The sequence below is a fragment of the Homalodisca vitripennis genome, chromosome 5 (genome assembly GCF_021130785.1).
Source record: "Homalodisca vitripennis isolate AUS2020 chromosome 5, UT_GWSS_2.1, whole genome shotgun sequence".
NCBI lineage: Eukaryota > Metazoa > Arthropoda > Insecta > Hemiptera > Cicadellidae > Homalodisca > Homalodisca vitripennis.
In genome coordinates, this window is record NC_060211.1 from 87,977,841 (window position 1) to 87,992,588 (window position 14,748).

The window sequence follows — 14,748 nt, forward strand, 5'->3', positions numbered from 1 at the left end:
AAGCTGGTTTATATGACGCTGTATCGATTGTGGATCCGCAGATTGTACATCCAATGTTAAAATTCTGTGTATAAAGTTTGTTTTTTACGATGGAAGGAAACAGGATTTCTTCCGAACATTTGTCATAGTTTAGTGATACAAAAAAAAATCAGTAATACTACGTTTCGAGATCTGCAATCTCGCCTCTTCTTCAGGGCGATTGCGTCTTCATTATTGTCATAGTTGACTCAACATAATACATTTAATAATTTGTTAAATTATTTAAAGTCTCTACTTTATTTCGTTTGTAGATAGCGAAAAGCCTCAAAAGTACAAGTGATAATAGATTTTAATACTGGATGCAATATGTTCTCATAAACTGTTCCATAATCAAAGCTAGTTTATAAGACGCTGTATGGATTGTACTGTAGATCCGCAGCTTGCATAGAAATGGCGAAAAAATTATACAATGTTTGTAAATCCATCTCTATTACATCTGTGCCTTTTTTTACCTGAGACAAATGATGACTGTTTATTTATCATGACACTTAAAAACAAATTATTAATAGTTATTGCTTTACATTAATGTTGACACTAAATATTTTTATGAGAAAACTTGTTTTATAAAGGTACTAGAAGGTTTTAATTTAAACATATTAGGTACACCACTTGTAATTAAATTTATTTAACGAAATTCAACATACATGCTTAGTTACGTTATTTACATTCAAATACAATGTTGGTTTTGTTTAATATCCGTGAGTTTGGTATCCGCCGTGATGATGACCATGATGATGTCCATGACCTAGACCCACTGTTCCCACTCCGCCTCCATGTTGTACGCCTTGCCCATATCCACTACCTCCATGGAGAGCTTCAGATCCATAGCCTCCAGCATGGTCAGAACGGACATGGGTGACAGTTTGCTCGTAGACTCCACGTTCAGCACCACTGGAGCCATATCCAGCACCGTGTCCATGGCTCACTGAACCTAATCCTCCCCCTAGTCCGCGTCCTCCGACTCCATGGACCAATCCGCTACTTCCTACCCCATGGGTTCCCACTCCGCTTCCGACTCCATGAACCAGACCACTGCCTACACCAACTCCTCTCACCAGTCCGGTACCTACACCGCCACCTACTCCACTAACCAGCCCAGTGCCTACGCCTAAACCAGTACCTAAACCACCGCCTAGTCCACTGCCTAGGCCTCCATGATGGACTCCTGACTCGTAGCCTGAACCGTAACCTCCTCCATGATGAACTGCAGATCCATAGCCTCCACCGTGTTCCGAACGAACGTGGCTGACGGTGTTTTCATATGCACCATGACCCACCTGATGCCCCAGCGCGCTGCTGCCATGAGTGTGTCCAACCCCGTGGTCGTAGCTACGCCTAGATCGCTCTTGGGTGGGCTGGCCGCAGGTCAACCCTATCAACAAAGCTAGTATGGCCTGAAACACAATTCAAATCTTGTTAGTTGGTCCTTTAGGGCTTTGCAGACCATTCTTCTTTAAATTATATTTTGCAAGACTTCCGAAATATCTACTTGAGTTAATAAATGAATTCAATGTGCAATTATATTCAGCCTATAAACTATTGTTTCTTACCATCAGTTTCGTCTCCTATTTGATATCAGTGAAAAACTTCTCCAACGAAAACTACGAGATAATTAGTAATGAAGTACAATATAATGAATATATAATAAAGTACCGGTAACAATAATCTTTCTTCTTGAGTTCAATAACAATACTTTATTGACATTAAGTTTGGTTATAAAATACTAACATCATACAATCATCATATGCCGTAATACATAAAATAAGAACGCCATCAATAATTTTTTTTCCGTGAGTAATGTGATTGTGTTACTATAATCCCAAAAGCTGAATTTGTTTTGTTGTAAGTTAGTTATTTAGGCCCATGAAATTTATTTATACATTCATTGGCAGCATAATAACCACCTTGAATCAAATATTTTACGATTGAAATTTAATTAATAATAAACTTTGAATAACTTAAAATTATTAGGGATAACATTTTGTTTATGGATGGTATAGTATATTATAGCAAACTTTAGTAAGAGAATGTTTATTTAAAATAAATGTAAAATCTCTTATGAATACTTCATTTAAATAATAATATTCGTTGCATTTGGTACATGTATATTATACAATCTAAATTGCTGTATGTAATCTACCGTCACTGTTAAATGACGAAATCTGAGATTTAATGAAAACAATGAACAGTTATATTACCTATTCTATATTTATACTAAAAATTTGTATAACCATATGTTTATATTTTTATATTAACTATGGGAGATAGGAGTTCATCGCTCCTGCAAGTGTCGCGTAACAGCCTTCGCTGAGAATGCATGCAAAGTTTCAAGTCATTTCATTTTCGAAATCTCCGGACAAAGAGACGGGCAGATATAATATAGGAAGTAAATGATTACGTCACCTGGCAGGTGGGGAGGGTACCGGTACTACAACGTAAGTGTGCTCTGGAATCAAATCTTGTCACCGACATTTTATCTTTAACTTTCCACTGTATTATTGTTAACTTTATGAATAAGCCACATCGTTACAGTGTCATACGTTAAACAGTCATACGATTGTCCTCAGATAGTTTAAGAACTTATTTATCTGACATTTTCTCGCGTCCATCATAGTTAAACACAAGAACAATGTAAGGATATTCGCTAATGCTGAGCCAAATCCCATGGAGTGACATGCATTTAATATTACTAGGTGTTGCCCTTATAGAAATGAAGTTTCATACATAATTTCTTGTCTATAAGTCAGTTTATTTGCAAGATATTATGCGAGATTTTACAAACATACATATAGACTGCAATGCAATTTTTCAATCCCTGTGAGTGATTGGTTTCGCTAACGCTCAGTCAATTTTATACAGCAAGGTAGGGGTACGCCACTCAAAGTGGCGACTGTGTTGCAACAGGTTTCACTGAGGTTATAAGCAAAAGTTCATACAGTACAAAAATTGTTACATTACCTCGGCAGACAAAAGTGAAATTGTTTCAGTTTACTGGGTGCTTCAGTGACGATCAGCCAAATTCCATGGCAACCATATAGCCACCCCAGAACCTATGCTTGTTTATGTAAAAATGAACTCTCATGTATAATTTAAAGTTTACAGATGAAATGAGATATTTTACTAAATGGTACATTCAAACTTTTGTTTATTTAGTTAGGTTTCATAGCATCGTTTAAATAATAAATGTTCCGGTATTTTATGGAGATTACTTTAACGCACGAGTGCGCTGAAATCAGATACTGTCACCAATCTATAAAATGGACTTTAATTCTATTATATTTTCTTCTTACTGTATGCATAATCTACAAGTGTTAATGTGTTATATAATTGTCCTCAGCTTGTTTTCAAATTTATTTTATGTGATGTATTCTCATTGCCAACCCTATTACTTGGAAGACCAATTAAAAATATTCGCTTAAGGTCTGTTATATCTCACGGAGGACATGTACCATCATCGCACTCAGTGCTGCCCATACACATGAAGAGATTCATCCAAAATTTCAAGACTATAGGTAAGTTTTTGTTCGAGATATCGTGCGGACAGAGAAGCAGAAATAAATTTCACCAGCGACGAGTGATAGCGTATATAAAATAATATGCGTATGTACATTTTTCTGTGAGGAAATAAAATCTAATATTTTTTGCAATTATAATTACTGCGGTCTTTATGTGTTTCTACACTTCGAGCAGAAAGAGCTTGATCCACAGTGTCCCGTCCAATGACAACCTCGATGTCGAATAGACATGATAGACATGTCATTCAAGTTTTCCAAAGAGTTTATAGTTGGTTTTGGTGTTTTCATAACTGCTATAATTATTATCTAAGTTAATAGTCACTGAAAACCCCCAGTGGAATCCTTCATATTAAGTCTTTTGCATACTACACACATTATTTACATTATTAACTTAATTTCGGGAAGATATAACAGAGAGGAATCAGAGCCGCCTTCTTCACTACTGGTAGTATAATTTAAATTTTAATCTTGAATAGTCAATGACAAATATAATTCGGGAGCTAACTATTTAAATTATCCAGGTTTTTTTTATAAATTATTCTACTAAAACGTATAACAATGTTTATGGCATATTAAATCAACCCATGTAAACCTACTTAGTTAATTAAACTGAAATATTGATTTAGTTAACATATGTTATACTTGTGTAGAAATTACAATATTATATAAATTATAAATTACTGTAATATATTAAGCTAATATAGTATAAAGCTATCCAATGCATAATACATTATTTTGTACTAACTACAAAAACACGGAATAATAGTGCCATATTCAAACATTCAACACTTCATTTCGTAACATTTCCCCAACCTCTCTGTGGACCTCTGAGCTTGTCTGAGATTAGAATGGCCTTTATGAACTCCTCATCCGTTATCACTTTACGTGATGTTTCTAACCTCTCTTTGAACGTCTTAAGATGTTTTAGTGGAGATAAATAGCACAGTATTTTCACTAACTGTTCCCTTTACATGATCTTAAAATATATCACACGATTTCACATTTATCTTTGCTAATGTAGAAAAATTAATTATTATGTGTTCTAGTAATTCATCATTATTACCGGAACTAAATAATTATATAGTTATGTGCACTGAATTACATCGCACATATTGTATAAGAGTAAAATATTTGTAAGATTTGTGTAAAAATATAAGTAATAAAGAACATATCGATATTTAGGATACCTGGACTATTTAAAAATGTAGAACTACCCTACATATCGTTATTTACCAGTTCCAGTAATAGGATCTAAAGTTTTGTACCAATACGTTTATGGCAAAAATTAAGTTTTGAGTGAAAAGTATATTTTTTGTCTAAATTCATATACTATAAATTTGCAAGTGATATTTAAATATATATATATAAAAAACAATCTAAGTCGGTAATTGCTTGAAATTAAAATATTTACTTTTATATATTATTGTCTGTTACTGATGTGATTACATGATTGTTTAAAATTACTTTTGAATGTAATTAGAAATAAAATACTACAACTACTTACTGTTGTGTACTTCATGATTGCAAGAGCAGAACTGTTTAGAAAACAACAGAGGCGGACTTTTAAATAGAAGAATCACTGACCTCGCAATCAACTCCTTGGAACCGATAAATTATCAATGGCATTTAGAAATCTAACACACTGAAAACCCATAAAAATATCTAGTAAGTGTTATCAATCAGTTACTTAGAAATGTTGTTGTGTTAAAACCCCCGGCAGTATTTAAGCACTAAAAAATTGCCTATTGTATCAAAGAACAATACAGACGACTCAGAGAAAAAACCCATCTACTTACTAAAGTATCTGGGAATTTAATAACTTCTCTACAGTAATATTACCATCACATAGCACAGTCACAGTATTTTTTTTTTTTTTTTTTTTTTTTTTTTTTTTTTTTTTTTTTTTTTTTTTTTTTTTTTTTTTTTTTTTAATAATCTCTAATGAAATAACTTACGATTGAGTGAGGTAGATTTCAATTCGATGCTATTTATTTTGTTTTATACGTCACCTATAAAACAAAACAAAATATGTACGCCATACCACGTGTCGAGTAACAGGTTTCGCTGAGATTTCATGCAAAATTTCAAGTTGATTTCATTCTCGAGATGTTCTGGGAAAATCTGACTAGACAAACATACAGTAAAGAAATTGTAACATCCCCTCGGCAGACAAAAGTGAAATTGTGTCAGTTTATTGAGTGCTTCAGCGACGCTCAGCCAAATGCCATGGTTAAACACGCCAACAATATGGCCAAAATAGAACCAACTCTTGTGAATGTTGAAATGAAGTTTCATGCAAAATTTCAAGTCTACAGATGAAGTCTTTCCGAGATATTTTTCCAATTGGTACATTCCATTTTTTTTTTTTTTTTGTAAGGTTAGGTTACATAACAGTGTTTAAGTAATAAAAGTCTTCACACCAAGTCACCACGAGATATCGTATGTGTTGGTTTAGTTAGCTTACATATGTTTGTATGTTTTACTCGTATGTACTTGTTAAAATCTCATATGATTGCACTCAGTTTGTTAAAAGATATATTTATTCTGCTATTTTCTCGTTCTCATCATGGTTACCCGTAAGACCAATGTAAAAATATTCGGTTACGCTCAGTCAAATCCCATAGAGCGACATGCACCATAATCGAACTCAGTGTTGCCTATATAGAAATGTAACTTCATGCACAATTTCAAATCTATAGGCGAGTTCGTCTTCGAGCTACCGAGCGGACAGGTATTCTTTGGTCGCTTGGGACAGACTGACAGATAGATAGTCAGATACAATTTGAAATTGTTCCACCCCCTCGACTGATGGACTTCGCTAACACTTAGTCTATGCTGTAGAAAAATCAGCGTTCATTTGCTCAGCCAAAACATCTGAGCTGATAAATACCGAGTCTACACAGTCCATGGGCTAGGGTCTACTAATTGATAGCAAAAACAATAAATGGCAATTTTCCACGTTTCTTGGGGAAGAACCTCTACTACTGTTAGTACGCGCGATCAAGTCATATAATTCGATTTTCTTGTATAGCTGCCAAATATTGTAACTTTCCAGTTTAGTTTTGGTTTACAGCCGGTCCATTATACAACCATTACTTGGTTCTAATTTGTATAATCAACGCGCAAACCACACGTTTTTGTTATCATACAATTTTTAGATTCAACAATGTAAAACCCAAAGATTATGTCGAAATATTGTCATAAGGATATTGTCATATTTTTTCCCCAGGATCCTGATCCACCATAATTAATTTCTCAAAAGTTGTGTATGTACCACAGACGTACCGTGACCAACGTTGTGGAGGAGGGAGGGAGTCGCGCAAAGCATATTAACACTTTGGAGGGGTAAAAATTTTTTTAATTAAGAACTATCAGATCCAACCATACGTATTTTATTAAAATTCTAATATAAATAATCTATTATAACATCACAAAAACTAAACTTTTTACATTAGTTACAAAATTATTTACAAACAAGTATTAAGGCTGTCCATCTAAAGGAATAAAATATAGCACATATATTTATTAAATGTGTGTGTATTATTATGTACTAAGATCATAAGTATTGATTTTCATGAAAACAGATTTTATGGTAAATTAATGTGAAGGATCAAGATAGAGATATTTAAAATTACATAAAAATAATATTTTATTCACGTACTATTTACATTTTAGTACAATGAGTTAAAAATATATACGTAGCTCATTTAATTAAGATGTAGCCTTCTTTTCTTTTTGTTAGCAAAAACTTCTACTAATTCATCCATTTTTTCACTCTTCATCCACTTACAAACTACGATTTTCATAACGGCAAGAACACTCAATCTCTCTTCTTTCATTGTGTTTCTTAGATAGGTCTCAGAAGAGTTTAAAATGAGCGTTCCGCTAAAGGAGTTGTTATTGGCCAGGAAAGTGCATGTTAATTATATCTTATACAAATGTTTATTACTATACAGATTATGAGCAGAAACATTTGTAATTTTTTTATGAAGTCATTGGAGAACTGTTATTAGGATTTATGAAGTTGGTTTTTCAAAAGAGTATTTATTAACCATTGCTTCTGATACGTTGGTTAGCATTTCAGCCTCAGGAAATTCCTGAGTTATTTTCATATGACCTTCTGAGGATGTAGTCTTTATCAATTTTGTAGTCAGAAGCTTCATTGTACTTAGAGTGGCTGTCTTCATCACCTCCTGCCCCAGAGGAGTGTATCCTAAGACCGCTTCAAGTGCCAGGGTTGGTTAGGAGCTCATTGTTCCTGTGATGCTTACGCAAGCTATATTTTTAAAACTCTGTAGCCTCTTGGCAGCTGTTTTTGTTCTTCATTCGGCCACCACACTAATGCAGCATATGTGACCATTGGTTTTATAATGGTGCCATATATCCAGAAATCATTTTGGGTTTCAATCTCCATTTCAATCCAAAGAGTCTTTTATAGGCCTCCAAGGTTTTTGTCGCTTTGGACATTATATGTTCTCAATATGAGGGTTCCAAGACGACCTCTTATCCAGGACTACACCCAAATACTTGACTTCGTTAGAATGTTTCATCCTGATTCCTCCAGGACATGTACTAGCTGGAACTTTCTTTTCCTGGTAAAGGTTATCATATTTCTTCTTAACGGGTTAATCCGAAGGCCTTCCCCATGAAACCAGTTGCTTATGAAATTTATTTCTTCTTGAGTGAGGCGTTCCAGCGTGCTTTTGTTTTTACCTTTGACCATAAGCACCAGGTCGTCAGCATAATATAGTAGACTTATTCCCCTCTTTTCTTCTTCTATTAGGTCATCATCCACCATCGCCCACAATAGGGGAGACAGAGCTCCTCCCTGGGGCAGCCTTTTCGGGCCGTGATAATGACAGATTCGTCACCGAACTTTGCTTTAACTTGTCTGCATTTTAGGAGGGCTACTATCCACTTGACAGCATTTGGGGGAACTTCAAACCGTTCCAGAGCCGCCTCCACGATATGCTACTCGGTCGAAAGCTCCTTCAAGATCCATAAATACGCTGACTAGGGCTTCCTTTTCTTTGAAGGTGTCCTCCACCACTTCCAGTTCCTGTAAGGTTTCATCCCTAATATGTCTATTTATCACTTTTCCATCGTTTTTACCATGAAAGATATTAGGCTTATGGGTCTGTACGAGTTGGGTTGAGTCGGAGCCCTGTCTTTTTCCGCACAAACACCGCAAGTGCCGTCCTGCAGTTCCGTGGAATAAATCCTAGGATTTAGCTGCTTCTAAACAAATTAATCAGCGTATTTAATAAGATACCCAACCCTTTTTGAGAAAGGCTGGAAAAACTCTATCTGCCCCAGGAGATTTAAATGGCTTAAAGGATCTTATTGCCCATTTGATTCTTTCAGGTGTAGATTCTTTTTAACTACTGTCTGGATTTAGCTACCTCCTGACCAGATCTCTCCCAGACAAGGGAAAAAGGATACTCATTTCGAGTCAAAAGACCACCTGGAAAGTGCGTATCCGAAAGCAGCTCTAAAGTTTCCTTTTTGTTTACATTAAGGCCTCCATTGACCTTTACTAGGGACCTCAGAGGGTTAGAGTGATCTGTTTGGAGAGTTTTATCAAGCCTGGCAATCTCTGGTAGGCTATTGATGTTTTTGCAAAAATGTTTCTTCTTATATTTTTGTTTAGGGTATATAGCCAGTCGTCTGTCTTTTTTTCCCCATTTTAATCATTTTCAGGCTTTGTTTTTAAGTGTTTATAACCTCCTAGTCCACCAAGGCATATCTTTATTTGGCCTGTTTTGTCAGAGGTGGCAGTTTTTCTCATAGGTTTTTATGATAGCATGTTCAACTAGTTGAGCTGACCTTTCTAATTAAAGTTTATTTTTCTGGTAGGGTTCTATTTCCTCCAACTCTTTGGCTAGGGTCACTCGGTATCCCCTCCAGTTGGTGGATTTAGGAACCCTGTGGGGTCACTTTCACCTCAACTCCCTCCTCTATTTTGGACCTAATGTGAAGAGGTCCGAAAATGAGGCTTTCTGTGTAACACGCCACCTTTCTATGTTTATGTTTTTGAGTCTTTAGATAAAGTTATATCCAGAATTTCTTATCTCGCTGTAGTAATAAATGGGGGGGATTAGATCCCCTATTTTCTAGAACTAAGTCATTCGAGTACAAAAACTACAGGAGCTCCTCACCTCTTGGGTTGATGTTGGTGCTAACTATTATACTTACAGGGGTGTCCACAAATCTGGAGAACCACATAGCGCACAGTGTACCACTGACATTGATAGGAAGGAGGAGTAATAATAATTAAGGCATTTAAAATGTGAACAAAATTTTTTGAATTAATTAATTGCATTTATTAAACATACATCTCAGTTAACTAGAATCATAAAATTAGTACACTGATAGTAAACAATATACAGCTTCTGCAACATTATATTACTTCACATCGGAAGACCAACGAATATTGTATGATAAAGACAGAAACACCAGGCAAGGACTCTTCTCATTCACATGTCACCCGTATCCTCTTTTCTACAATAATAATATTGGAGAATTTTCAGTCAAGATGACATATCCCACATACCCTATTTGAAGTCAGTCGTATTAAATTTTTTAATAACATTTGTGATTATAACAATGAATGACTTTAAATGTCAGAGTTAATTTATATTTCAGAACAACCAGAGCACTTTTAGTGTTCCATGTAGTCTTCCAAGTTTTCAGTGGGTCAGAAGATGGGTCTCTTCCCAGTACAGAGTACTGAAAGATACAAACATGGAAAAGTGCCTCACCAAAGTATTAAGAAAAGCAGTCGTGGGTAAAAAGTAACACAATCAAATTTGGAAGGTTCTGTAGTACATCACAGATATTTGGCATTTTGATAGTACCCAATACAATCTAAACTTATACATCTCTCTCTGTGATTAGTAACTAAGATCAGTCAACAGAACTGGTTAGTTTTAAACAAAGCCCCATGACTTGTAGAACTAGGGTGCCTGTAGGATTGAACTACAAAGTGTCACTTCAGAAATGTATTTACCTTTTATATAATTAGTTTATAGACCAACTGCAGGGTAAGAATAAAATTGTATATTTTCAAGTTTAGAGCAAAATATTGTGAGAAATTATTGATTCCAAACCAATAACAAGGACTCTATAAGGTGTTTAAGAGCTGATCTAAGAAACTAATATTTGTTTAATGCTTAGAAATGTTTTACGTTACAGTTGAATATTTAACATGCATAGTCCAAAAATCAATAATATTGTATAGATCTTTTTTGTGTCCAAAAAAATCTGCACTAATACTCTAATCTCTAATAACTTCAAGAGATTGTACAGTGAACATATTATACTATAATAATAATTAATTGTAGTATGATATATCATCATATGCAAATATAGCTCTTGCAACTTTTGTATGTTTCATGATAAAATACCAAGAAACTATGATTGGAAAAGGAATACCAAATTACATTATTTTAGAAAATACGTAGTTTATTTTGATGTTTTAGAATTGGAATTTTATTAAGAAGGCTCAAATAAATTCTAAAAAGAATAATTCAAAGTTGCTTCCTGGTGAGGTTTTTTTTTTTTTTTTGTTCTCTTAGGACAAGAAGCTTATAAATTGCACTTAGTCCTGTAAGGACCTTTGCGCTGCTTCCGGAGTGATAGGATATTCAGGATGGGTAAGGTTAGGGAGTAGGAGCCGCCTCCTATCAAGATCCATGAGGAAGAATTAGGGCACTACATCTCAAAGTCATGTCCCTCCGGAAGAAGGGGAGGCCAGCTGTGAACCAGCCTCTCCAGTCAAAGTAGGCAGGGGGTGGCACACCCTTGTTGAGGTTAACTGAGCCTCTGAGGTAAGGGAACAAACCCCACCAACTCCAACAGCCATCCTCCACAGTAGACTAGACCTATCGAATTGCCCATGAACCCCAGAATCTCAACATTTGCGGTTAGTGATGTGCCGCTACTGGACATCCATAAGGTTGCCCAGATTGAAGTGGCACATCGGTTTTTGCTGTGCCCAGTGGTGGGTTCAACTGGTAGGTATAAACCAGCCGGAAGTGATCCCTGCTGGGTTTCCTGGTGAGGTTGCTTCGCCAAGAATGGGAATTTGCTGACCGTTATGACACAAGCTCAAATCTAGTTTCTAGTTTACTTAGATTCTAAATTCAGGTGTTTATCTAAAATTTATAATAGGTCCTTTTAATTTTACTTGGAGTAATATAGACTGCTAGCAACACTTAGGAAGAAACTAAGTGAACACCTGTATCAGACATTAACATGTTGACTGCTACAGATGACTTAGGGTGCAGAAGCACATTGAGGGCAGTTGGTCTCACTCCGTGTATAGAGCTGCAGTGAAGGTATTAAGCAGCTAAATGTTATAGGTACCAAAATAAAACATGCTTACTATTCACATACAGAGAACAGAACACTTTATTTATTACAGTTGCATTTACAAGATTTAAATTTGTTAATAAATGAGATAGATATAAAACAAAGTTGGATTGAATTTACTCAAAGTAAAAGAATTCAGAGAACTGTTTGTGAACCTTGGCACAATTATCAGTAAAAATTCATTTAAAATTCGTTATCTAACCTTGGCCTTAAATTATATATCAGCGTTTGTTTGTCCCCATTAATATTCAACAACAGAGTTTGGAAGAATGTTTGATTACATTGTCGTTTTTACTAATACTTTTAAGAAAAATTGGGAATTTAACTATATTATGTAAACTTATCTGGATTAGTTTGGCTGTAAAATATTAACTGCTTTATTTTTGTAAGTTTGCTTATAAAAAATCCAGGTGTTTTAAGTGATTTAATACCCCATATACAGGCAAGACAAGTTTAAATCATCATGTTTCTCCTTTAAATGTTAAATCAGTCTTTAGACTATATTATATATAATACACTAAGGCATATGTGTAGCTATCTCCTGTATTACTGAAACTATTGGAAAATATTAGGTGTGGACGGTTGACTTTTATTTCCAGTGTATTTAAATACTGGTGAACTATTGGGAAGAATATTATTTGGAGTTGTTTCAATTGAAATTTGAAAAGAAATAGAACTGATTAGGAAAATGTACGAGCAAAGGGTTTAAACTAATATTTTGCTTAATTGATTACACATAAAGTGTAAATACTAAGGCAATTGAAAGTGTAAAAGTACCACATGACTAGGATCTCACCAGTAAGACATTCATCATTGCATAGTAGTTAAACTCCAACCAAATGCTTCAAAATAGTAAACCTTTTGTGTTTATTTAACTTGATATAATATAATCTAGATTAAAACACTCAATTACAATATGGCAGCAACATATAAAAAAATACTTTTTTATTCTTAAAATAATAACATAGTTTAATGTACAAATGTATGTTCATTAAAAATCAATTATGAATAAATTTAATAATGAGAATACAACAAACTTAATATCACCCCTATGTTCCTTAAATTAATGTAAAAATCTAAAGAAAAATACATTTTAAGTATGCTATTCAGTATATTAGGTTGTTATGTTATCTGTCGCAAAGAGTTTTAGTAAAAACAAATAATTAAATTTTCAGAATTCAATGCACTTAATTGCATAACACTAAAATCAGACTTTTCACACTCGCCTCCCCCTAATGGTAGCAGTCTTGTAATGGTAACATAATGGCTCCCTAAGGAAACATCTTATGAGAGTGAGCCTTAGCCAGACTGACGAATGTAGACTCTGCGGAGAAGAGGAGGAATCAGCGGAACATATTTGGTTAAATTATCCTGCCATATCAAAGATTCAGAAAAGATTCCTGGGAGAATATCTCCTCAGCTCCAAGGACATAAGAGAATAGGAGCCCTCAAATCTGATCGGCTTCTGTAAAAGTCTCAGATTCTGAGAACAGAAATATAAGTAAAGGAGGCGCAATGGTCCTTTTTAGGACTAAGCGGGGGTATAAACCGTCTTTTTCTCTCAGGTTAAAAAAAATTTTTAATTTTTTAATGGTACACCAACTATGAAACATTGCCACCAAAACTTCCTCTCCTTATAATAGTATTATCCTAAAATTGTAATATAAAAAGACAATTTCAAACTCTGAAATAAAACATGGTTTATTGATACAAAATTAGTTTTTTTTAACTCTATAATTTTAAAATGTTACGGTTTCTTCTCGGGATGAGCATTTTTGTAATTTAAAATAGTTTTACTTTATTTACTTTGCAAAGGCAATCATAACATAACAAGACATATTATATTACACACATCCGCTCGGGTTGGCACTCACTGTAATATTACACTCAACTCAACTGTAGTACACATTTATTGATAGATGATTTGGAATCTGATTGTTTGTCGCACCAGTCCGGCGGACTGCTTAGTCATGTTTTTTTATTAACTTGCATCTTGCATATTTGGATTTATGATAAAGACAATGTTTACCCACAAAGCTTCACAAAATGTTATCATTACTGTCAACGCTTGGTTCAAACGTGAAAAACTGCTACTTGGTCAAAACGTTTTTAACAAATGATTTCAACAAATTGCTTTACCATTTAAGGACGCATTTATATGGAGGCTTCTGACTTTGTTCCGTTTGCTTTCTTATGGGGGAGGAGATATAATACCAACTTTAAAATATTTGGGGAGGAAACAGCCGAATTTTGTGAACGAATTTAAGTAGTTGATTGTTAAGGTTTTATAGTTATACAGCGCTGCCGAAAACTCCCTCTCTCCCCCTGAGGCATTATCTAAATTAGAGATGGCCACTAGGGAAGTGAATGTTAGTATAAATTGGACCTTAAGTAAAAAATTTACTTAATATTTACTGCATATACTTTCTATAGAGAAAAAACAGATAATCAACTTCCATTTAATACAAGCGCAGAATGGTCATATAGTTTTTAAACTGCTTAAAAGTATTATTTAGACAATGTTGTACAATATAAATTGTTTTCTTGAAGGAATAGTCAGATACAAGATGTGTGTAGTCTTCAGATAGTTATTTTTTTAGTTACATTCCCAACTCCTTAAATAAAAAAATAAAGTCAATGAATTGATTATTACAGCGAAAGCCACTTACTTTTACTTGCTAACAAGTAACATTTAGAGTATTGAGGTTTACCAGCACATAGAAACAGGATCAGACAAGAAAAGAAAGACGAGTAAAATACAAATCTAATATTTTATTGAACAGCCAGTAAGTTTAATGCTAGACTTTTTAGAAATGTTAGG

At 34.4% G+C, this 14,748-nt stretch overlaps 1 protein-coding gene across 5 annotated transcripts; it reads right to left on the bottom strand.

Moving 5' to 3' along the window:
- Positions 1-640: 640 nt before the first annotated feature.
- LOC124362488 (glycine-rich cell wall structural protein 1.8-like) lies at positions 641-5,209 on the bottom strand. 5 transcript variants are annotated; one of them, XM_046817038.1, is made up of 3 exons: positions 5,059-5,209; positions 1,160-1,433; positions 641-1,105 (listed from the first exon to the last, which is right to left on the bottom strand). In XM_046817038.1, the coding sequence occupies exons 1-3, from the start codon at positions 5,071-5,073 to the stop codon at positions 729-731; spliced, it is 666 nt and encodes a 221-aa protein (XP_046672994.1). In that variant the 5' UTR covers positions 5,074-5,209; the 3' UTR covers positions 641-728. The 5 variants fall into 5 exon arrangements, with proteins under 5 accessions (XP_046672994.1, XP_046672993.1, XP_046672995.1 ...); XM_046817037.1 differs by lacking the exon at positions 5,059-5,209 and adding an exon at positions 4,300-4,341; XM_046817039.1 differs by lacking the exon at positions 5,059-5,209 and adding an exon at positions 4,300-4,341 and having other exon boundaries at positions 641-1,075; positions 1,142-1,433.
- Positions 5,210-14,748: the final 9,539 nt, after the last annotated feature.

Bases quoted from the DNA above. Each gene is read 5' to 3' on its own strand.
- LOC124362488 (XM_046817035.1), bottom strand. From the start codon at position 4,326: ATGGCACTATTATTCCGTGTTTTTGTA. The intron at 1,434-4,299 runs GTTAGTACAAAA...ATTGTGTTTCAG, and splicing joins TATTATTCCGTGTTTTTGTA to GCCATACTAGCTTTGTTGAT.